Consider the following 25,350-nt stretch of genomic DNA (forward strand, 5'->3'; position numbering starts at 1 on the left):
AAATAGTTTATATAAAGTTTAATGTACATTTTGTGCTGAAACCAACGTGCACAGCACACACACTCGTAACAATAACTGTTCTGAGGAATTCACACAGAGCTTTTAAAAGTGCTGCCTAATTGATTTTGGGTTTAATTCAAATAAGAATTAAGGGGAAAAGTACTACGTTTATGGCTTTAAATCACTTTTTTTTATTATGATAATAATTTTAGGAACAGAATTTTTAAAGTTGCAATACATATCTCGTATCTTTGATGTGTTATTATTATGTGTTTCCAACTTATTATTTTGTGACGTGTGTTTAAAACCTTTATTTGGTGTTTAGATTTATTTAAAAAGAAAGAAAAAAAGACAGAAAATGAATATTACACTTTGTAATATATACTGTAAGTAGGCCAATTTGTAAAGTGTGTAAAACTGATGCAAGAAAGGGGGTGCAGCATTTAAATGAATGCTTATTTACTTTGATTTTTATTATTATTAATAATAATAATAATCATCATCATAATAATGATTGACAATGCAAACATTTAAAAACACTGTTTGCTGCTTAACAAATGTGTAAAAGACTGCATTTTATTTATTTATTGCATTTGTTCCTCGATAAAAATGTGGACAAAATATGAATTTTGAACTTTTTTTTTTTCACTGATCGATGTGAATTTTGTGGATTTCTGGTTTTCTACTGTAGCTTGTGTTTATGCAGTAAAAATGATACGTCACAGATAATAATAATAATAATAAATTGTTTTCGTCCATAACACTGTCACGACTGCTCCACAATACACGTGGCTTTAGTAACGCTAAAAAAGGCACCAGAGGGTCACGAGCTTATCATAGTGTGATGCTTAAGATAAAGGCAGGTGTGTGTGTACTGTGTGTGTGAGACACACACACACAAAAAAAACTTCCTTAAAAGACAGTTTACACTTTACACGGTCTCACCTTTAACCGAGTGTATTTGCACGTAAAGCTGCAGATATTCTTTCCGCTTGCTTCCTGTGTCCAGTACCTGGTCCAGAAAAATCCACGGCTACACACCTCTCTTTTCAAATATCGGACTCTGGGGAAATGTCCCTTAGCGTTTTTGCTTTCTCCAGCCCTTCATAAGCTCGTAGCTCAAAGTCACTGAAGAGTCCCAGAAGCGTGGAACCTGGGTGTGAATGGAAGAAAAGGAAAAGTAAGAGGGAACAGGATGGGGGGAGTAGCAGCAGCCTGTGCTCTGGTGGTGGACGGTGGAGGAGGACCGGAGCAGAACGCTGGTGCCTCGCTGGTGAACGCGGGTTTTTTTCTTTTTTTTTTAAAAATCTGCTGCCGTGGGCCCGTTTTTGTTGTCCGACGTCGTTAACTGGTCGTGGTGCCTTGCTGCTTGAGGACCGTGTAGACGTTGTCCACTTTGCTCAGCCTTTCGAAGAACGGGATGAGATCCCGCAGCTCGGTGTCAGACATGTCGTCGAACCACGAGGCCACGGGAACCTGAGTGAACACACAAATAAAATAAATGTTAATAATAATAATATAAAATACAACCCCAAGAGTGAAACTTTTAGCCTCGTCAGACCAACAACACGTCAAACTAAAACCTATGGAGGTAGATGTGTGTCTTTATTATTCAATCAAAAAATAAAACAATTCAATCAAATAACCAATTTGATTTAAAAAAAAAAAAAAAAACAGTTTAATTTCAATTAAAAATACACATTTTAAAGCAAAGAAAAAGGGTTCAAATGCAAAAAAAATTTGAGACCCAAATAATAGCATTTGAACACTTTTTTTTTTTAATTGAAAAGTTTTTTTTTAATTATTGAAGTAATGTTTTTTGTATTTCTATATTATATTATGAGTAGTACATTTGTGTCTTTATTATTCAATTTAAAAAAAACCATTTCAATCAAAGAAAATAAATCAATAAAAAAAATTAAATTATGTGGGTCTCAAATTTTTTTGCATTTGAACTCTTTTTTTAATTTGATTGAAAATATACATTTTTTATCTAAAGAGTTGTCGTTTTTTTATAGTGATTTTTTTTGTATTTGGGCCATATTATTATTCAATTAAAAATAAGAAAAATAAAACATTTCAATCAAAGGAAAAACAAATTAATCCAAAAAAATGCAGTTATTTAGGTCTCAAATATTTTTCTGCATTTGAACACTTTTTCTTTGATTGAAAATATCTATTTTTGATTGAAATACATTTTTTTCGATTATTATGACGATAACAGGATGCTATTTACCGTGTTAATTAATCACCAACAGTAGAGCATCCTGCTTCAAAGAAATGTCTCCCTCTACTGGCCGTTTCATAGACAGCACTACTTGTTATTAGTGGTGGGACTGGATAAAATAAATTAATCTAATTAATTAGACTTTATAATTAATTAATCTCGATTGATCTAAATTAATTGCACAATAAAAATTTTGGTTTATGACTGAATCAATTAAAACTAAATTGTGTTTATTATTGTTTAAAATCGTGTGTAATATGAATAAAGAACATTATGATTGCATTGTTCACAAAGCACAAACTTAAATTTAAGCAAGATATATTCATGCAACAGTATTATGGGTATACCGGGAACGAAATGACAAAGGTTCCGCGCTGTTTGATGTGCAAAAAATTATATAATTGTAAATTTATAAATATGTTTATATATAATTTATTATTTTAAATTTATTTAAGAAATTTGACAATTTTTGAAAAGTGAGGTTCATAATTAAAAAGCAGTGATTGTACTGTGTTAATACTGTAGTGCAGACATAGGAAACTGGCGGCCCGGGGGGGACATACGGCCCTCGTTCTAATTTTTGCGGCCCCAAAACAAAATTTCAATTCATGAAGTTGTATATAAGCTGTATATAAAGCCCAACATAACACATTGAACTTCAGAAACACATTAGACAGCAAATTGTCAACAAAAGTACATAAAATGATAGGACACACTAAACAACTACTGACACACAAAAAGTATGCGCACAATGCCAACGAAATGACAGAAAAATACACAAAATGACAATAACACAAAAAATATATAACAGAAACAGTCAATAAACACACAAAAAGGCAACAAAAATTGACAAAATGAATTCAAAAACACACAAAACATCTAAAAACTCAAGGACAAAACTCATTGTTGTGTCCTGTGTTAATGCTCTGATAGGTCGTTATTGTAAATGCTAATATGAATGTTGATAACGTGGCCCTCGGATCAGATGACGACATTTTTGGGGCCCCATCTCTGCTGTAGTGGAACTATTTCCTGCTACTCGTGCATTAAAAACTTCAACATCTGCACTTCCTGTTTGTTAAAGACAAGAATTGCTGTGATATTTCCTTAGCTGCTAATGCTAACAGGCTACTGAGGCGTTTGCTCAGCTGATTATTAATAATGATTCTATTATTAGTGCATTACATAGAGCATAACATGTTGACTCACTGCATTGTCAGGGTGAAAGACGTATGAGGCGGGGGAGTTGTCCACGATGATGACCTTGCTCAGGTCGCGGCCCAGGCGACTCAGGTCTTTGACGTAATTCCCTCGGTGGAAGACGCAAGACTCTCTGAAGAGGCGGCAGCGGAACGCTCCCCATTTGTCCAGGAGATCAGACACTGGGTCGGCATACTTAAAGAAGGAGGAACAGGAAAGCACGGGAACGGGAAAACTACGTCACTCTGCACGTTGGGTTTACTCGACGAGTCGTAAAAAAAAAACCTTTCAAACCTTTTATTTTATTATTTTTTTTTCCATCCACTGGCTTCAAAACTGAACATTTATTCTTTTTTTAATATTTTACATGATTTGTTTTCCCTATTTTACATATCAATTAAAAAATACACAGTTATAGACATGTTTTTCGGGGCCAGGAGCCTATTGTTTTCCTGCATGTTCTTCTTTCTTTTTCTTCTTCCTCTGAGGAAATCCTACTTCCCATGAGTGAAAAATCACCAAATTTTGCACAAAGGTCCAGTCCCATCCCAGATGGCCTCGGCTGCAAAAACAGGTCAATAGTCCTAAAGGTGGTGCAACAGGAAACTCCTAAATTTCAAATATTCGAAAATTCACAATAAATCATCCAGATGTGCTACAGATTTGCCACTTTCACCAAAATGTAGCCCCAACACTGATGAAAAATGTCTCCATTTAAATATGAAGTCTGTTACTCTTTTATAATACTCTTTTTTAATTGCAAATGCTTTCCATATACTGTATATTTAGTAAGAATTTGAAAATATATTCTTAAATATTCATTAAAAAATGTCAATTTTGGAGTCATGGTAGGTGATGTTTTTCATTTAATTGTATCTCAAAAAGGTTTTCACATATGGCGCCAATGAATCATTGTTAAAAACAAACTAACAATATCTCCCTGCTGTGTAGATGTCATTTGTGTGTTTTGGGATTTTTGTGTTAATAACAACATTTTTGACATCTGTTTGAAATCTGTAAGTCTTGTTTGGCCTAAAATAGCCTGGCCCCGACCACTACTGTGCAGAAGCTATAATTTCATTTCAGAAGCATGATTTTAGACCTTCATTTATTGTACTTGAAAACACCAAAAATGTGTGAAACCAACTGTAAATAAAGTGGATATTCTTAAAGATTATACATAATTTAGATCAAAACCTTTTAAATTATTAACTTTATACTATTTAACTGATTATTTATTTAACTCTAATGTTATTGACTGCAAAGACAACAAATGAAAGGCTTGAGTCGAGGGCTCGGCGTCACCTTGGCTAAACTGGCGGTGAACAGGACGCACTCAAACAGCTCCCCCATCCTCCTCAGGAACTCATCCACGTGCGGTCGCTTCAGGACATAAACCTGGAGCACACGGAGCAAATCGTTCAGGACGAGCGGCGACGACAAAGTAAACAGACGTTCCAAAACATGCATTAATAACACACAGACGACTCCATGTAGATCCTTTGGTGCGTCGGCAGCTGAGGGCGACTTTCCTGAACCAAGTCATCTAGAATAGGCTGTGCTTGTCTCACCAACCCTATCCTGGATTACTTGAACCAGGCTCAGACCCATGGTGCTCAGTGGGCGCCCTCGGATCTCTTACACTCACAAACTGCACAACATGGATGATAAAGTTACCTGGTGCACCGTTCCATCGATTTCCACAGGAATGATGAAATCTGCGTTGTTCACAGGCTGGTGAATGGGACACAGGGTGAGTGTGTGTAACAATCATTAACAGCTGCCACTGTGTGTCTGTGTGTGTGCGTGTGCGTGCGTGCGTGCGTGTGTGTGTGTGACACCATGTGTTTACCTTAAAGGAGCTGTGGACTAATGTCTCATCCAGATCAATGACCACGCAGATCTTTCCGGAGTCCTTTGACTTGGCCGGAGGCAGCAGAGGCTTCACTTGGATCTAGAATTAGTAAAAGTTATTTCCTGTAGCTCAACATGCTTTAGGTCTAAAAACAAAAAATGACACCAAGAACGCACAAAATGATCATAAGATGACACAAATTAACCAAAAAAATATATACAAAAACCCTTAAAACAAAATGACACAAAATGACAAAAAATAATCATTTTTGAGTCAATTTGTGTTTTTTCTTTCACACAAAACAATTGAAATACACAAAACAACAACAACAATCGATAAAACACCTGAAAAAAACACAAAACAAATTGCTTCAAAAATACACAAAATAATAACTAAACACACACATTGACAACAAAATGACAGAAAAAACAGAACAAAACTCAGCAAGACACAATATGACCACAAAATTACACAACTACACAAAATTACAAGAAAAGGAAGCAAATTAAATTAAAAAAACACACAAAATAACTGAAAAAAACAACAAAATGAAGAAATGTAAAAATTGACTCCTAAAACACATAAAATGACAACACATAACACACAATGAGAACAAAAACACACAACATGACACAATAACACAAGACTTTCCAAGACCTACAAAATGTCCCCCACCTCCCCCACAAAAAATATGACAGAAAAACACACAAAATGACAGAAAAATACAACAAAATTAGGAAATATACAAATTGACTCCAAAAAACACACAAAATAACATTAAAAACATAAAACAACAACATAAATGCACAAAATGCCAAGAATACCAAAAACTATGCAAAGTGAATCCAAAATGACTCCAAAAACACACAATTAGAACAAAAAACACAAAACAGAGAAATACAGGACTTTCCAAAACGACAACAAAAACACACAAAATGACTGAAAAATACACATAAAAATAATGTGTATTAAATTCTTGTGGCCCCCACTGTGATAAAAGTTAAATAAATTAACTCTAAAATGCCTTAATGTATTTGAAACAAGGTTCTTCTTCTATGTTTTCAGTTGAAAAAACAAACACATGAGCTGACTGTTGTGTTCTAGTCCCTGCATTGGATGGAGGTGAGCTCACCTTGGAAACACTTCCGTTCTCCTCTACCAGGAGGGGGGCGTTGTTGTTGACGGGCGGGGGCTCGGGCTGGTCCCGACACAGGCAGCAGAACAGGCTGGAGAACAGACCTCCTCTGCGGGGCTTCTTGGTCGACGGTGAGGGAGAAGAACCTGGAGGAAGGAGACGCGTGTGAAATATCACATGACAACTCTTAGCTAAGCGCTAACGCCCTGATGTCAGCAGAAAACCAACAGGTACTCAGAATCTGCTGTATGCTGGTGCTGCTGGTATGGTGTGGTAAAGTCACTTCCCAGTCCCAGCCTGTCGTCTCTTTATTATGGGATGCTTTGAGTGTGTGTGAAGATAAGGAGGATAAGGGTGGAAAAATAACAACAAAGCACAAGTCTGGGAAAAAACACTGAAGTGTTCAGTTTTTTTTGTATGCAATGGTCAGAAAGTTTTGTTTCGAGGCCATTATGCAAAAAAAAAAAAAAAAAAATGCTATTTAATGAATTGCAAATAATAGAGCAAATACATTACAAAAAGGGATTAATAATTTAATAATGTTAAATAATGTAGCATGATACCCATTTTTATCAGCCTTTACTGTATAAAATGCACAACATGTCTCATGGTTGTTTAAATAAATGTGTTGCCAAATGTGGCCATGGGTCTAACTTTGTGCGGCCCCCCCAAAACGCATCCCCCCAAAATGTGAAAAAATCAAGAATTTGAAATTAATATTAAAACCAAGATATTAGGATGTTACCTCGAAAAACACACAAAATAACTTCACTGACACACAAAACGTGAAACAAAACAACAAAAGTACACAAAAACATTACACAAAATGACAACAAAGACACAAATCAACGACAAAAACACACAAATTGAAGACAAAAATTCCCACAATGACAGAACTACACACAAAAGGACTTTAAAAACATACAAAACTAGAAAAGCACTCGGAGAGCGCAGATCTCCACCAAAAGCTGACTCAGCATAACGTGCACGGCGCCTTGCCTGACGGTTATGTTCAAACTCCGACTATGTTTGGCCTCAAATGTGGCAAACCCTGAGTCATCCATTCCTGAATGTTATGTATGTTCTTCTCTGAGTCTGTTGCCATGGTTACATTGTACGTGAACTAAACCTGTTCTCTGGCAGGTTTGATCAAAGAAACCCTGGGTTTCTACCTGGCTCCGCCCACCTGAACACCGCTTCTGAACACTTTAATGTACCTTGACACTCTTCTCTGACACACATTATTAACATCACACACTAGAGACTCACATCATTACTAATGTTGTGTTGTTTTACTTTTTTTTCTTTTTTTTTTTAAACGTCTACTGACGTCTGTAGTAATATTTTGAAGTTACGGTGGTGCAGTGAATTATGACACCGCTCTTGGAAGCATAGGGTCGCTGGTTCGCATCCCACTTCAGTGTTTATTATGAAATATTTTTTGGTCATCGAGATGACTCTGGCGACAATATTGCAATAAAAATCAATATAAATGATGCGATATGAAGTGGCAGTCACTGTCTTTTTAGCCAGTCAAACAGGAGGACTCTCTATGCAGTCATCCTATGAAACAAACACAAACACATTTGATTCATATTATTCCCCGCTCGTCACGTCACTGAAGAGTTAAAGTGATGAAGGGTCTAATCACAGGCGATTTAAGCCACTCTCGTCGCTGAAGTGGCGTTCAGTGTGAACGCACCTTTAGAACAGGCTCATATTCCTCAAACATTGGCTTATTTCACCCATAAGGGTGAAATAAATCACTCTCTTTCGGGTGGTTGCCATGGTAGTTCATGTAACCTTCGATCCATTGATGATGGCTTTTATCGCGCAATGCACGTAAGTAACCCAGGGTTAACGTACTCAGGGTTGATTAACCCACTTCATACCAGCTGTAATAGAATCCGGTACCCAGAGTTTATGGATAGACTCAGAGTTTGTTAACCCTCCTTTATGGAATACACCCATGGACTAAATTCTATATTTACAAATAATTTTTAACTAAAAGTTACTTTGTGTTGTTTTTTGGAATGCCATTTTTATTGGGGGGAGTGTTTAATGTCTGTTTTCCCGCTTTTTTCTGTCATTCCAGCGACTCCCTTCCACTTCTTTCATGCAACAATACATGCTCTCCACTCTCTGTTCAGACGTGACTGTGTTACCAAAACACACACGCGCACACACACTGCCGTTGTCAATCTCTCACACCTCCTTCTTTCCCTCATGCTCCATTTGTGGATTCAAACCCTCTCTGACCCTCCAGCGGCCCCCGCTGGGCTGCGGCCAAAACAGGAAAAGGAAACAGCCGGGTATCAGCGGAGGAAGCTGCCCGCCATCAGGATTCAGTGCGTTCACTTGTGACAATTTGAGACACTAATTTGTGCTCCGTGCCAGGAGAAATACGCGCATAAGATTGTACGCAGTTTGTACTTTTTAGACGTGCAAACAATTTACTGACCTGCACCTTTTTTGCCTCAGTGATTTACTTTCACTCGTTGTGGCTGAATATAACACAACGTGATTAAAAATACAACGAGAACACGTCATTCTGTCCTGTAAATTGACACCAGCCTCATTTTTTGCCTCCTCTGCCATGAGCAAATGAACTTGTGGGAAAAACACACACAATGCTGATAAAACTTTATATTGTAATTTCACACCAGCCTCATTGTTTTTCAAGTCAAAAGTAATCTCCGAAACGGAAATGGCAAATACATGACTTTCCAAGGCCTAAAATATTACAACAAAAAATGACAGAAAAATACAACAAAATGACAGAAAAATACAACAAAGTGAGGAAATATACAAATTGACTCCAAAAACACACAAAATGCCATTGGAAACATGAAACAACAACATAAATGCACAAAATGCCTGAAAAATACACAAAATGAGAACAAAAACACACACAAAAAACAGAAAAATACACGACTTTCCAAAACGACAACAAAAAATGACAGAAAAACACACAAAGTGACTGAAAAATACACATAAAATAATGTGCATCAAATTTTTGTGGCCCCCACTGTGATAAAAGTGCACACAAAATTGACAAAATTATAGTCATCTCTGAAATGTAAATGCAGGAATTTTTGAAACGTAGAATCGGAGGAGCTACATGAGTGACATGAATCTCCTGAGAGTAGAAATAAATGAAGGCTAGTGTCAAATTATATAAGTATGGATAATGTTTCATTTTTGTATCCTTTCATTTTTATCCATTTGTTTTCCTAATTCTAATTCCCTAATTAGATGCCATGACAGGCTATTAAACTTCTCAGAATTGTGCCGAACTAGCTTAATACTGCTAATTGACTTAACAAACATTTTTATGCTACTAATGTGCACGAAAAAAGAATTTACACAAGATTTGATGTTCATCTGTTTTTTCTAATATTGTGCAGTTACGTGATAGTGTCCCAAAACATGCATTAGAGGGTATATTCTGTTCCGTACTGCAATTTCTGCATAATAGAAAAATAAAGTGTGGCAGCGATGCGCACGCAAGCGGAAGTGGCAATGCTTCAAAATAAAATATTTGACATTTTTGCGACTTAAAGGACATCTAATATATTGACTTTGTGCTCGGAAAAAGTGATTAAATGTTTGTTTTATGATTATAATATTACATTATACAAATAATATTTGACATTTAAATAGGAAAATGAAAAACTTTAGCCAAATATTAATTTAATGCAAGCACATTTTTCGAAAAAAAAAAAGCTAATTCTGACAACAATATATCCAAGAAATACTTTGTGTTTTCATACACTTGTTGCTGTATAAAAAAAAACATTTAAATTTGACTATATCAATATTAACACTTGCAAACAGGCCAGACGACAAACACACACGCACGCATCACGTGGGAGGACTTAGAACAAATACCAGCCTCCGTAAAAGAAATGAAACACTGCAAGTTTTGATAAACATTGCAATATAACAGTTTTATTTCCTATATATCAGACATATCTGTTATCTACTTTACAATATTTACTTTTGCCAGTGCAAAAGACTTCATTTATGCTAAAAACTACCTCATGACCTTATTAATCACATCTGTGTTCAGATCACAGTAACGTAACCAAAATATTAAAAATAAAAGCCCAAGTTTTTTTTCAAGTTTTAAAGCATTTGTCTTCTCGCAAAAGACAACCAACAGTGTTCTAAACCTCTGTGAGGCTTTGACGTCATAAAACGCTTCAATAAAAGAGAAATTAAACTTTTCAGAGGCTTTATGAAGGCAGACGCAGCATCACAGACTCATAAAAAAAACCCCCAAAAAAACAAACATATTAAATAAACACACAGGAGAAGAGCTGCAATTTCATTTCCTGCAGAGTCACAACAAGAAATACAAGCAGAGCAACAGATGCTTATGGGTTTTTAACCAGGTTACAGACAGCGTTACAACCGTACGTTACTTACACACACACATTACAAATACAGATAATTTAACCTCAGGAATTATGGGAATATTAAAAACAATATATAAACTTTATTATTGGAAGTAACTGGAAATTGGGATTAATTTTAAACACCTGTGTCATGAATATTAGCATCTTTGCAAAATAATACAATTAACTACAGTTGCAAAATTCTGGGAATTTTCACAGTTGTAATTAACTCTCAATGGGAATTAACGGAAGTCTTTTGTTAAATATAGTTGGGAAAACATATAACATATGATCTAAAATATCCTCATCACTTATTTAAAATGACCGTTTCCTTCTCGGTTATGAACAATCCAACAATTAGGTGACATTAATGCTGCTCTCATACATCTTTATATGATATAGACATGTTTAAAAAGAATAATCCATGTCAGTACAACTAATATCTACCTTTTAATTGTAGTTTAAATTACATTTTTATTTTTGACATGCATTTTTGTTAGTATTTATTTTGTTTCTTCACAAGAGTTAAAAACTATTTTTTATTAAGAAAACTTTAAAAAAAAAAAAACAAAAAACGATATTTTAATACAGAAAACAAGAAATTTGGGGGGGAAAAATGAAACAGAATTTTGAAAAAAAAAAAAATGGTAAGGTATTGATATTTTTGTCTGTTCATAACTGTATTATTTTCTAATTTCTTTTACAGTAAATTTAAAAAATATTTTAAAAAATAAATTAATAAATTATTATACCCATAAACACAAAGTTCTTTTTAAATGTCTCCTCCCACCTGCATTATGTGCATTCTCTTTTCTTTCTGTCCTTTCTTGCAATAGAATGACAGCGATAAACTGTGTATTTGGATCAAGTTAGGTTTTAAAAACATTTTTGTGTCAGATCTCGTCACACTTGAGAAAAATGAACCATGCTGATCCGTGCTGTTTTGCAGTCGCTGCGAGTAAAACACAATGAAAGGACAAAGTTATGCAATAGATCAGGCTGTTACACACGGTGTCACCTGCTGATCATCTGATCCAGTCCCAATCTGATAGTGCCACAGTCTTCACCTGATCACTCGGTAGCTTACACTTCCGGTAGAATCTGTGGTTTAGTATCTTTGTGTACAGCTGAAAGTGTTGGAAATGCAACACTGAAGGCTGAAGTGGGAAAACTATAACCTCACAGATCTGCCATTTGAATAACATGTGTGTGTGGTTGCGTAAAATTTGACAGTGAATTTTTATTTAGTTTTAGTCATAGTCTTTTGACTAAAATACAACTTAGTTTTAGTCAAAATGCTGTTGTCAGAAGGACTATTTCAATTAAAGTCTAGTTTTTAGTTGACTAAATCTGTTAGAGAGATAGTCGACGAAAATATAAAGCATAACAGTCTATGGAAGTGTTTTTAAAAAGATAAAATTCCCATTTATCTACTCTATTAATGTTTGTAAATAAACTAGGGGTGTCCCGATCCGAAATTAATATCGGTCCAATATTAGCCACAAAAACGAATATCAGATTTTATCAGACTGCATCTAAAATCCCCGATATAATATATAATTTTGTTTTTTTAATTTATTTTTTCAATATCTTCGATTTGATTTTTTTAATTTATTTTATTCAATCATAGAATGTTCTTATTCTAAAATGTTAATTATATGTAATCCATTGGTTTATAATAAATGGGTCTTTTTTTTTTTTAAATAATCAAGCCTTTTCTAACATTCCACACAACAAAATAAGTAATAAAAGTATGTATGATTTGTGCTGTTATCGTATCATATCAATATCGGTAATGGCCAATACTCAAGGCTGCAATATTGGTATTGTATCGGAAGTGAAAAAGTTGTATTGCGACATCCGTAAAATAAACACAGACAAATTTGATGCGACGACAAAAGCCGTCATACGTCCGCAAAAACAATTAACTTACTTCCTATTGGATCAATCACCACCCATACCGATAGTTTGATTTATTAGTTAACAAAAATTTCAATATATACATCTATTTTTTTAATTATTCAGAGGCCATGTTGTAAATGTCATACTAAAGTACTACTCATACTAAGTTTGACGTCAAAATGAGTATGTAGTGCGTTTGCATTAGATAGTATGAAAAGTACACAAGAAATGGTCCTTCAAGCCAAAAATCAAACATCCTCTTTTCAAAACAAAAGCATCTCCTCGTGTCTTCCATTAGTTTTTTTTTACTCTTTGGTAAATAGGGCTCTTGTTTTGAAGTTAACCGGAAGTTTCGTCAGTAGCACAATGAAGGGTCTCCGGAAATCTCCGAAATACCAGCATGAAATGTGTCTACGTGAGTTTTATGGATCAAATGTTGATGTTCTACTTCATCACTTTCTCACTTAAAATGTTTTCAGAACTTTCAAAGGTAGAGAATCAACAGAGATATTTAGCCTCAGTGTGATTCAGGTTTTTGTCATTGTAGGTTCCAAATGCATCTTGGGAAACTTGGAAGTATACTTCAGTGGGAACGCTCATCATCCGCGTATATAGTAGACAGTATGTACTCAATGAGCTTGTAGTGTATAGTACGTAGTGTGCCATTTCGAACACACCCATAGTCGCACATCATTAGCTTAGCATGCTTAGCATTTAATCTAGCATTAGCATTAACATGAACCTAACAATAAGCCTTTTCACACTCCGGAACTGTGCATGCTCGATCTTCGGGGGTCATAGGTCGAGAGGTATGAAAACGTAAACAAGCTCGTTCACTCTGTTGATATTTCCAACCTAACAGCATTTGTAATGTTATTCCAGAGATTGTTAGTGTTTTAATAGTGTTTATATTATTAATATTACACATATTCGGACTCGAGGAGCTGTTGTTTCCGCTTTTGTCACTTATGGCCAATCGAAGCACGTTTAAAAACCGATGGGAGCAGCTCAGTAGCAGTATGGAAGAGAGGTCAGTCCTCTCGCTTCCACACAGGTGACCCCTGGTTGACGAAAACACCAACTACCTGGGCCTCCAGCAAAGATTTGAAGGTAAAAAACTGGAGCAGCTTTACTCTAGCTTAATGGGATCGGAGATGAAAATTCAATGCAGTTTCACAAAAAATGTAAGGAGTCAAAAAGTTTACAAGATACAATTTATCAAAGTACAACCATAAATCTCGGGAAATTTCTGAACGTATTTATAGCTTATTTGTCAAAATCGGACAAACGGTGTAAGAGGAGTAAACGATCCTCACAAAATATTTATGAATTACATTATTACATAATATTAAAATTAAAATGAAAGTGTTTGGAGATATGTTAAATGTAGCCATAGCCCCCGGGACTATAGATACATTTCTGGAGCTTTTCTACAAAAGCGAAATGTGCCTGTGCCACCACCGTGCCAGGATAGCCGAGTGGTCCAAAGCCGCGGCGTTCACTGCTAACGTGAGTTTGAATCCCACATTAGACTTTTTTATATTCATTTTAACATAATTATGGCGGCAAATCCCACCTTTAAAAATACATTTCCGACAAAAACAAACATTTTAGGGTTATGGGTAAAATAAAAGGGTTATCGGGGTAGCTAAAAATAAATACGAGCTAAAATAAAAATGACGGAACTTTAAGTCACGTGGTGCACCTATCACGTGACCTAAACTGGCCAATGAGGGGCGCTGCGTATCCATAGAGTGGCAGTCTACGGATACGTTTGGCCATGGCCAATTATAAATGATGACCTCAACCCTGATGAATAGTGATCAAACCCAAAGCCTGTTACGTCACTTCCGTCCCTCTGATCCCAGGCCAGAGGCCCACAGCTGTAATCTTAACAAATCCACACTGACAGTGATCAGAGTGGCTTCTTTTTTCTAGTGACACTAGTTGTTGTACTTGTGCAACAGTGTGTGTGTGTGTGTGTGTGTGTTGTCGGTCATAGTGAACACGTTAGTGAACTCTGTCTAACTTTCAGTGAGAACCCAGAGGAGTAAAATGAAGGCACTCACCCCGCTCCGCCGCCGCTTTGCTGCCTTCTTCATCCCGGCTCACTTGGGTGATGATAGAGGACGGATTGTCCATCACATCCAGGTGTGGCCCTGAGTTTCGAGCTCGCACTTTTTTGAAAAAAAAAGTTACAGACTGTCCGCGTAGTCTGTGCAGCATTAAACTACCAAGTTACCGCAAGCGACAAAGTACGGCTGGGACGCTTCGAGAAACATTGCAACAAGTCACCGACTGAAGCTCCATTCTTCTCCGAAACTTTGAGGTTGTTGAAGTTTTTCAGCATTTGTTAAATAGTTGGCAACTTTGATTCAATATGGTGCTCAACTCCGTTCAAGATACAAACATGGAGGTTTCAAGGCTTCCCCTTTGGCTCAAAGCGGCGCAGTGAGGGAATGGCAGCCTGGGACTCTCCGCTCCCGGAGGCAACACATTTCACGACGGTCCCTAAAAGTAGCTTGGAACAAAGTTGGTCAGAAGTTTGCTAAGCTAACAACTTTCGAGAACGTAGGATTTAAATTACTCACACGAACATTAACCCTCATGTTTAAAATTAAAACTTTATACTTCGGTGTACACTCCGCCCCCTACAGCGCAGTAACACGTCAGAAGTGTGTGTCTGGGTGGGTTTACGTGTGTGGCAGACAAATGACCGCAGCGCATACACTACAGCGGAGGAACGCCCAGTTCGGGTTCCCTTGAAACTGCTCACTGTTAGGGTGCGTCCAACAAGTGCTCTCTCCAGCTTCTGAGCAAACAATAATTGGAACACTTTCTTTCCTTCTCCGTCCAACTTACAAAGTTTTTTTTTTTATAAACAAACTTATTATAATTGGTCACCTCCTATCTACTGTCCAGATTATATCTCTAAAAGTAAAGAGTAAAACTGTGTTTTATTGCCATGCATTGAGCGGTTCCTCCATCATATACTAAAAACTTTAAATTTAAGGAAAAACGTAAAATCTACAATCATTACATACAGTATAAATAGATGTTCAGATTTACAGACACGTGTCACTCACACTACTGCTAGATTTAGGTGTTATATATGTATTCTTGTGATATATATTCAAACTTTTCCTATATATTCAGTTTTTTATATATTTAATCTTTCATGTACACAAACTTTCATATACATATCTTTAATTTCCTAGACAGCTTGCCATATATATGTATCATCATCATAGGGAGACAAAGTAAAAGTAGTGATACTCCTTGTCAAAAACTACTCCAATACAAGTCAAAATATATTTTACAAGTACTACACTAGCTGTGGGTCGATCCAAGCTGCTTTTTAATGGTTGTGGAAACTCCAGACTGGTTCCAGTTCCCCGAAATAATCAAAGCCAAGTCCTTCTTACCCAGTCTACTGACTTGTGTTTAAAAAACAAACATTATGTACAATGTGAATAAATAATTCATAACTGTATCAATAGTTTATTACATACCATTTCTTAAAAACATTTTTCAATTTTTCCACATATAAACACGGCCAAATTTTACATTTACAAATCTGAAACCATCCAAAGTCATACAAAAAGGGAACACCGATAGAGCAATACACAAGACATTTTAAACATCACAAAGACAGGATGTATGCACATACACGCACACACGTGAAGATGTTTTCAAATGCAGCCCAAATAATCTAATATGAACTTTATTTGTAGATCAGAACTAATAGAAATACATTTACAAGATATACATTTAGAAAATGTACTGATTGAGGCACTGACTTCGTAATCATTTGAGCAACCTGACCAAACACTGAATAATCACAGCAATAATACCGCGTGTGTGTTAGACCTATCATGGTACGTTACAAATTGCTTTTTGTAATACAATAAGGTTGGAGTTTAAACCACAGAACGAGAAGCTCAAACACTGCTCCCTAGCTCACCTGAAAACACCTGAAATACATTTACCGTGTGACTCCTAACACTGACCACAAAGACACTTTATACTTTCATCTGAATTTTTCAGTCTTTGACGCTGAAATGAGTGAGTGAAAATGCTCGAAGGAAACACAAACATGCAAATAAATTAACATGTAAGTAAAGTAAACAAATTATGAAAGGAAAAAAAAACATTTTTTGGTTTTAAAATGTGTAACTAAAGCAAGAACAAAGTAGCAGCTAATTCAGGGTGCATTAAACCAGGCTGCGCAGTCTCTTGTGTTGCTCACGGCCGCGGGTAATCGTGCAGAGTTCAGAGTGATAATCTGCTCAAAAATGAAATGTGCAATTTCTCACAAAATGACAGACATAAAATATCCTGTGCGCTTCTGATCGATTTTAAGCGTTTGAATGTTTATCTAATTGATCACAGTGGTTTTACTTTTATACTTAGTATTTAACATCTGTACCACATACGGGCACCTGCCTTCTGCCATTCTAAGCAGAACTTTTTCCTTTTTTCTTCCTGTAGTTTGATGGGACTTTATTTGTATCTGTATCTGCGTTAGTACCAGTTTCACTTGGGGCTGGGAGCATGCGTGCCGGACCCAGAGGACTGGGGTGAGCTCTGGTAGGTGCGCAGCAGCACTTTGTGCTTGGTGGCACTCTCTGAACGATGGGACTGCTGTTCTACCAGGAACTCTTTCAGTCTGCCTGTGGTGAAGGTGAGGGTCTGTCTCCTCAGCTTCATGAGGTAAGAGTCCTGCATCCAGGCGTGCGAGAAGCAGTCCCGTGTGTTTGGACGGGCCCTAAAAAAAGAAAAAAAAAAAAAAAATCACACATGAATGCCAAATTTGAACCGTGGTCAAATTTTCATAAAATCAAGTTTTAGTGGAACTCACCATGGATAACTGCTCAGCATCTTCTTGAGGAAAGTGGAGGCACTTTGAGACACATTTGGATACAGTTTGGTAGGGTCAAACTTAGCCAGTAGGATTTTGGACTCGGCTCGAACAGGATCCTTGTCTTCAAAGGGGAGCCGACCGCTGAGCCTGCGTGTACACAAGTGGATGATCAATCCGCATACCCTTCATTCTTTGGTTATTTTGTTTCAAAACCAAATCAAAAGAACAAATAAACGGTGTCGTTATTTTTGTTTTACTGACTTAAGACCAAAATAGAAATACATAAAAAAAAACAGAAAAGCAGCACTTTTATGTTTTAGAATGAAAATATTAAAGGTAAAAACTTGTTCTGTTGGTGTGAGGAACAGATGTTAAAACTTCTACCATTGGACACTTGCAAAAACCATTTTACAGCTTCTTTTTGGGCAGTAAAAATATTTGTTCGCACGTTTTAATACTGCTAGCCGTAAGGCAAGGCGTCAACACACGGAAGTTGATCACAAGAAACGAGGAGCACCAGTAGATTCATTACACCACATCTGGTTCCTATAATCACAAATCATGTGCATGTTTTACGTAACATCCATTTAAAAAAATGTATTAATGTTTACATTCACCAGTTCATCAGTAATGTGAACTTTGCGTTGCTCCTTTTTTTGTTCGAGAGTAAAAGTTTGCCCCCGTCTGTGGATCCACTTGGTGTGGTGAGATTAAAACATGAAGCTCTCGTCGTAGTTTCCCCATAAATATCCAAATATCACACAAACGGAACAAGATTTAGGATTAAAACAGAAAAAGGCTGCCTGTCTGGTCTTTGATTTTTCTGTATTTCTGTTTTGGTTTTAAGTTCGTAAAACCAAATAACCACACTGTTAATTTGATTTGGTTTTAAAATGGAATAACCAAAGAATGAAGGGTACATGGATTATGATCACACCAACATTCAACAGCTTTGATTCTTCTGAACTTTAACACAACTCACATGATGTGGGTTACAACTCCGATAGTCCAGATATCTGCAGGTGGACCAACCACGTCACCCTTCACCATCTCAGGAGCTTTCAACAACAATGCAAGAATTACACAGTGGCTTTACCAGAGACTGAAACCCTCATTGGGGAGGCTGACAAACTCTCCTCACCCATGTATTCCAGTGTTGCTGCTCCTGAGTGCTGATGTTTAAGGCTCAGAGGATTGAAGCTCTGAGCGCTACCAAAGTCCACAATCTTAATGGCATTGAGGTTGGTCACCATGATGTTGTCAGGCTTCAGGTCCAGGTGCAGGACACGCCGGTTGTGGAGATACTCAACTCCTTGGAGAATCTGGACCAGGTACGCTACCACATCGTCCTCAGAGTAACGAAACCTTTAGCGATGCATGGAAAATGGAAATGTTCATTCTGTAAACCCTAATTATGAGAGTAATATACTCTTGTACCTGTCTATGAGGCTGTAGAGTAACTCTTTGCCTGTACAGTACTCGGTCACCAGCACCAGATAGCGTGGTGTGACGTAGGCTTCATGCAAAGCCATGATCTTCTCATTGTGCAAAGACTTCAAGATTTCATACTCCTTCAGGATGTCCGCCTTGTTCTCCTGGCTATAGCTAATTATCTTTGCCATGTAGATTTTACCAGTTGAATTCTCTCTGCACTCTCGAATTACACCAAAACGACCTCTGAGTGAACAGTTGAAATTAAAAGATAATAAAATGATTAGATACAGTATGTTTTCGAGACATTTCTGTGTTGCTCCAAAGCTCTGATGTTCTCACCTGGCTTTCTCATCTAGGAAGGTGTACGGTTTCTGAGGGACTCCCTGTCGTAATGCGGTGCTGGTGCGTCCTGATGGGGTGCTCCTGGGAGGAGTACTGGCTCCGTCAGCAATGGGACTCAAGCTGGAACTCTGGAGTACTTGTGGAGAAAACGATACAGGAGTTGGGGCCACACGAGCTGTGGTGGCGGGAGCATACGTAGGCACGGAGGCCACGGCAGGTTTAGTGGGAGTTGAGGGTGGGGTTACAAGAGGTTGTGAGTTGGAAATGCTTGGGACCTGAGTCATTGGGGTGACAACATTTATGGGGCTCATGGATTTGGGAAGGATGAAAGCAGGAGATGATTTGACTGGGGATGGAGTTATTGTCTGAGTGTCCTCAGTTGTTGGGCTGGACTGTGGGGTGTGTGAAGGGGTGAGTGTGTCCACCTTCTTTGGTGATACAAATGCAGACTGTGATGAGAATGTCAAAGTGGCTTCCTCTTTTGGAGATGAGGAGGTTGAATCTGAAGTGATGGTGAACAGTGTTGTTTTCAGAGGGCTGTCCTGGACTGGTTGGAGTGGGAGGATTGTCGCTGAGCTGGAAACCCCTTGTTCAGGTGATGTTGGGACAGTCTTTACAATTGCAATGTCTGAAGCAGCTCCAGCTGTAGAAAATGAAGCCAGTGATGATTAGAAAGAATATTTAAATTAAAATAATTTCTGTAGTTAATTGCCACCTTTTGTATTATCCTTTGAGTCCGGTCTGACTATAGCAGATAAGTTGCTATAGGACCCTTGTCCTGCCTTGTTGACGCAGCAAACACGAAACCTGATGGCGCCCCCTGGTGGCAGGTCTGTAACGTTGTAGTAGCAGTCAGCTATGGCAGTGGCAACAGTTACCCAGTTTGAATTTCCTGTAGGTAAAAGGGGGATAACAGGCATATATATATATATCATCCACATTTTTATTTTACATCTTTTATGTCACAGATGATGTGGAACATGTACACACACACATATATATATATATCTTGTGTTATTTATCTTGTCCACTAGATGGCGGTTGTGGTCAGCTTACCGCTTGGTGATGTATACCACTTTCAATCTGACAACCTCTGTTCAAATTTGGATGATAATTGTCAAAGTGTGCAATTCCCCATCTGCACGTCAATGATTTGAGGTGATGACCTATTTCTGCTCAATGGAAAATAGTGACAGCCACTGAAGGCTTATTTTCAAAAAGCCTTCTCCACATGCAACAAAAAGTCATACATCAGCTCTTCAAACTGTTACCTCCAAGGGACCTGAAACCTGAGCTAATTTTATTTTCAGCTCATGTGGGACACAGTTGCAACGACTTTTCACAGAGAGAGAATGCAATATGACAAGCTCAAGTTCAAAACTTACAGAAAATATTCCGAACAGAAGTTCAGTTTAGTTGTATTCATTGTTGCTGAAAGAAAAGTTAGTGTTCACGCACCTTCTGTTCTTCTTTCCAGAGTGTAGCTGCAGGGAGAGTTTGTGTCTGTTGGCTTCCATAGCACGAGGGCTGTGTTGTTATATGTCTGAGCAACTTCGGGAGTCCCTGGGCGTTTTGGGATACCTTCAATAGCAAAAGCAAGAACAAACCAAAATGATTGAAGCTAATGCAAAAACCACGTAGCAACACCATAAAGATGAATGCATTTGTAGTTATTTACTCTGGCCTTGTGAATCAAGAATTATATTGGCCTAGAGAAGCTTAATGTCTTGCATGTGATAAGTGTGTACTGTAACTCCACATGTGCTATGTTGAATTTCTGTTGAAGAAAGTAGACTTCAATACTCTAAGAAAATGGTTTAACTCTTGCCCAAGTCACGGACCAACCTCCTTTCCCATCCTTTCACAATAAAAACCCTGAATATAGATTAAACCTATGAAGAACAAGAAAGTTTAACTTCCATTTACAGAAACAACTTTATGAAATAGCTCATAATTGTTTTTAGAATTAGCATTGGTGTAAAGTAAACAATTTTAGGAAGAGTCACCACTGATTAGCTACTTTATTTACAATATGGCATACATTACAATACTCACATGTACAGAAATAAGTAATATCTGGTTTGTCTTAGATACATTTTATTTTGTTTCATTTATAGTCCTTTTAACCACATGTTTATCTACTACTGCAATGTCTTTTGTAAAAATCTAGAGTAAAACCACCATGAGCGAAAGTTGATCTTTGTATTGAAAATCAGGCTGTCAATTTCTCTTACAATATTGTAAAATAAAACACATTACAAATGACTTACTAATTATTCTGGTGCTGTAATGGGGGAAATTAATCTAGAATTCTGGACGAAATAAGATTTCCAAAGGAATTTTCAAACATCCATTCAAGTCGAGACAAATAACTTAAATCTGGCGGCACTCTCTCTGTGGTAATTATAAGGCTTTACCACAAATATATTGTGGCAATTAAATAACTGGCAATTCTGTAAATTGTTTAGTTAATTACAACACTACTGTTGCAACCATTGGTACAAAAAATACTCACTAGCTATGGAGAGTCTACAGGAAGTAGTGATAGTAGCAATAGGGTTTGTAGCAACACATTCATACACTCCAGCATCCTTGTGACAGGACTTTGTGATGTTAAGAATCTGTCTTCCATCTGGGTGGGATATCAGGCTGATTCTATCATTCTCCAAGGGTTTTCGATCTGGAACACAGAGATATGTAATGATAACCTCAGAAGTGTTTGGATTACAGTGTTTTGTGTTCTGTCTTAATGGAAAATTGTACCTTTCATCCATTGAATATCTGGATGCGGACTGCCAGCTGGAAGGCAGCTAAGAGAGAGTGGTTCTCCTTCCAAGAAGACATGGTCTTTCAGTTTGATGTGGAATACCGGAGCAAAATCTGAGGGCGAGCGGATGAACTGCTGGGTCTTACTTTGATTGTCTTCTTTTACTGCAGCTGATAACAAATCGGGTTGAGAAGGAGTTTTGTCTTTCCTGCTCCTTGTCAACCCCCATCTGTCCCATCGTGACCTCCTGTCACTTTCTGAGACCTTTTCCGAATGGACGCTTGAGGTGGATTCAACTGATTCCTTCGAGACAGAGGTACAGGTTTGTTTTGCGAGTTGGTTCTCAGGGATGCCCATTCCTTTGAGATCACGGCCTTCTGACTGAGAATGACGGTGACGGGAAAATAGGGGTGTGACTGCTCTCTCTTCATTGGCTTTCCTCTCCTCAGACTGACTGCGGATTTTTGAGGTTATTCCAGCCACTTTGTTCTCAAACCTCTGCCTCATAGCCAGGACTGGAGAGTCTGCTATTTTCTGTAAACCTTTGTTTGCCAACTCTTTCTGGCTTCTTTCTGTGTCTTTGTCCTTTCTTTCTTCTGACTGAGTTCTTATCTTGGCAGATATTCCTGCCACTTTGGACTCAAACTTGCGCCTCATGGAAGACACTGATGAATCCTCAACTTTTCTTTGCTCCCTTTTTTCCTGCTGTTTCTGGGCACTGTTCAGCTCCTTTGTGTCTAGAGACTTGCTGCGACCAACAGCCCATGAAACCCTCTTGCTCGACGCAGGTTCCTGCTCATCTGCTTGCTTTTCATCTTTCGGTATCTCACCTTTTTTCTCAGAGGATGTGGATCGCTTTGATCGCAGGGAAAACCTCCCAATCAAACTGAGGCCTGTTGACTCATCCTCACTTCTCAAATCTTGCACAGATTTAGATTTTTCCTGTAGTTCTTTGGACACCATTTCAAGAGGTGCACCTCTTGGCCCCGGCCTATAAATCTCCTCACCTCCCTCAGCTACCTTTCGGCTTGTTACAGGCGATTGCTCCTCTGACTTGTTTCTTGTCAGTTTGCGGAGGCCACGAGTCAAAGATGACTCCCGCTTCTTAAACTTGGCTTGAAATAGTTCCTCTGAGTCTATGTCTTTGATATCAGTTTTGAGCACAGGTTGGCGAGGAGTGGACGCAAGATCCGGGTTTGATGAGGAAGTTGAATCGGGAGATCGCTCGGCTGTTGCAACTTTGGCAAATACTGCTGGATGTTCAGGTAATGCTGGCGCAGTCCGAGCTTCGTTTGCCTTGGCTGTAGTCTTTTGACTTGGTGTTGAGACAGATTGCATGACACTTTTAGGATTGTGCAAAGAATCCTTATGGTGCAACAACTGGTTTTCTTCCTGCTCTTCATGTGTGTCTTCGTCCTCAATCACAAGGACGGGAGTAATAAGAGTAGGCAATCTAGAATCAGACTTTTCCCCCTTTTCTGTATGGGCTTTGGTCCCTTTTTCAGCGTTGCCATCAATCTTTATACATTCATTCTCTCTTTGCAGTTGGTCCCATCTTTCTGATCTTGGAAAAACAAAGGAAACTCTTTCAGTGGGCATGGCAGATGCAGACTCATCTTCCACGGTTTGCTCAGTTAGTGCCGACATTGAAGTCGCCTCCTGGAGATTCCTGCCTTCGCCGCTAGCTACCACAGAAGGGATCTCTAAGGGGGCTCCAAACCTGCGGTGCAGAGGCATGGGCTCAGAATCCTCCTGAGTGAAAGAAGAGCTTTTACGAAAAACTTTGGTCTTTGGCGTTTCTTCTCCAGGATTCTCGGAAGACGCTGCTCTTATAAGCATCGATTGACCTGCTCGTGATTTCCTCAAATTTCGATCAAGAGACTCGGTATGGTTATCGTCCATTCCGAGAGTTTCAAAAAGTGGTCCTCGAAGGCCGCTCATCTTTTTGTCCATGCTGCCTCCCCTGAGCAGCCGCTGTCTCATCAGTTCTAGTTTGAGGGCATAGTCTTCCTGGCTCAATTTTGCAGCCCCTGGGCTTGGGCTACGATTAGGCAGTTCCATTGAAACAGCCTTTTTTAGACTCTTGTTACTAGTTTCAGGTTCCTCACTCTTTTTTCCCTCGTCTGGGTCAATTTGGAGAAGTAATGCTGAATCGGCAGAGCTTCCTCTCCTCATAGTTAACCGCCTGGCTTTAGTTTGAGATTCATCAGACTCAACACTTGATCCTTTTTTGAGAGGAGATCGTTTCGTCCTGTCTATTTCCTCATCTTTCTGTATTTTACGAATATCTTCTCGACTACCAGCTAAGTTGTCCTTCCTTGTCCCAGCCACATCTTCATCCCCGGGGATCTCATTAATGGAGACCCGGGAACCTGAAAAGACTACAGACAGTGGCATAGGTATGAAAGGTAGCTCATCTACATCTGCATCTGAATCAGATGAAGATGAAGGTGGTGGCGAGCCTTCTTTTAAATTTCGAGCTACAGCGATGGAAATATGGCTGCTTGAGTCATCAAGGAGCTCCGGGATGGACCGCATCACCATCTTAGATTTGTAGTTGATGAGAGAACGCTGAAATATATCAACAGAGGAACATGTCAGACTGCTACTTGAGTCATTAGTGACTGGCGGGTAATTGTATAATCGTGAGGTTTAGGAGGCACAGTCATTTAATAAAAAGTTATGTCTTTTTGTTTTATATTCTCATTGTTTACCTGCCATCGTCTTCTGGTCAAGACCTGCTTCAACAAAGCAGTGCTGATCCTCTTGTTAGTTGGCGACTAAAAAAAAAAAAAAAAAAAAAAATATAAGTTTTCATTATCTCAAGGAGAGATGTAAATAATCTACATCATATTTAGTGTGATATGTTTTTTAACAAAATTCAAACCTTAAACCAAGGATGACGGAGGCCCTCGTTGGCACTAAGCCTCCTAGGAGGGGGGACACACATACATAGAAAAGAATAACACAGATCAGGCAAAGATAAGACGAGGATGAATTCATTATTTGTGGAATCATAGTATGCTTACAGCCTGTCCACCACCAGAAGCTTAATGACAAATCCTTTTGCTTCTTTGCAGAGATCAGAAAACATGCTCTCCTCAAACGCCACATTGTAGTTACGGATGTTTAATGCAGTGGCTCTGTCGTTCTCACCAGCAAAAGGAGACACTCCTGTTAGACTGAATAACAATAGAGCTGATCGGCATAATGGAAATCGCCCC

At 38.1% G+C, this 25,350-nt stretch overlaps 2 protein-coding genes across 8 annotated transcripts in view; both read right to left on the bottom strand.

Annotated features, from left to right (window-relative positions):
- Positions 1-15,425, bottom strand: ctdsp1 (CTD (carboxy-terminal domain, RNA polymerase II, polypeptide A) small phosphatase 1). Of its 2 annotated transcripts, XM_028469707.1 has the most exons (7): positions 14,789-15,424; positions 6,415-6,563; positions 5,280-5,381; positions 5,105-5,161; positions 4,733-4,825; positions 3,437-3,622; positions 1-1,476 (listed from the first exon to the last, which is right to left on the bottom strand). In XM_028469707.1, the coding sequence occupies exons 1-7, from the start codon at positions 14,943-14,945 to the stop codon at positions 1,345-1,347; spliced, it is 876 nt and encodes a 291-aa protein (XP_028325508.1). In that variant the 5' UTR covers positions 14,946-15,424; the 3' UTR covers positions 1-1,344. The 2 variants fall into 2 exon arrangements, with proteins under 2 accessions (XP_028325508.1, XP_028325516.1); XM_028469715.1 differs by lacking the exon at positions 5,105-5,161 and having other exon boundaries at positions 14,789-15,425.
- Positions 15,426-16,207: 782 nt separating this feature from the next.
- Positions 16,208-25,350, bottom strand: part of LOC114477102 (striated muscle preferentially expressed protein kinase-like) — a 43,825-nt gene continuing 34,682 nt past the window's right edge. For all 6 annotated transcript variants that reach the window (XM_028469199.1, XM_028469208.1, XM_028469233.1 and 3 more), the window contains 13 exons: positions 25,156-25,308; positions 25,014-25,056; positions 24,841-24,906; positions 22,123-24,697; positions 21,875-22,039; positions 20,818-20,940; positions 20,075-20,251; positions 19,357-20,002; positions 19,021-19,260; positions 18,725-18,948; positions 18,566-18,641; positions 17,581-17,730; positions 16,208-17,487 (listed from right to left, as the gene is read on the bottom strand). In XM_028469199.1, coding sequence (XP_028325000.1) covers positions 17,256-17,487; positions 17,581-17,730; positions 18,566-18,641; positions 18,725-18,948; positions 19,021-19,260; positions 19,357-20,002; positions 20,075-20,251; positions 20,818-20,940; positions 21,875-22,039; positions 22,123-24,697; positions 24,841-24,906; positions 25,014-25,056; positions 25,156-25,308 — 4,870 coding nt within the window. In that variant the 3' untranslated portion in view covers positions 16,208-17,255. The remainder of the gene's footprint in view (positions 17,488-17,580; positions 17,731-18,565; positions 18,642-18,724; positions 18,949-19,020; positions 19,261-19,356; positions 20,003-20,074; positions 20,252-20,817; positions 20,941-21,874; positions 22,040-22,122; positions 24,698-24,840; positions 24,907-25,013; positions 25,057-25,155; positions 25,309-25,350) is intronic.

The sequence above is a fragment of the Gouania willdenowi genome, chromosome 2 (assembly GCF_900634775.1).
Source record: "Gouania willdenowi chromosome 2, fGouWil2.1, whole genome shotgun sequence".
Classification (NCBI taxonomy): Eukaryota; Metazoa; Chordata; class Actinopteri; order Blenniiformes; family Gobiesocidae; genus Gouania; species Gouania willdenowi.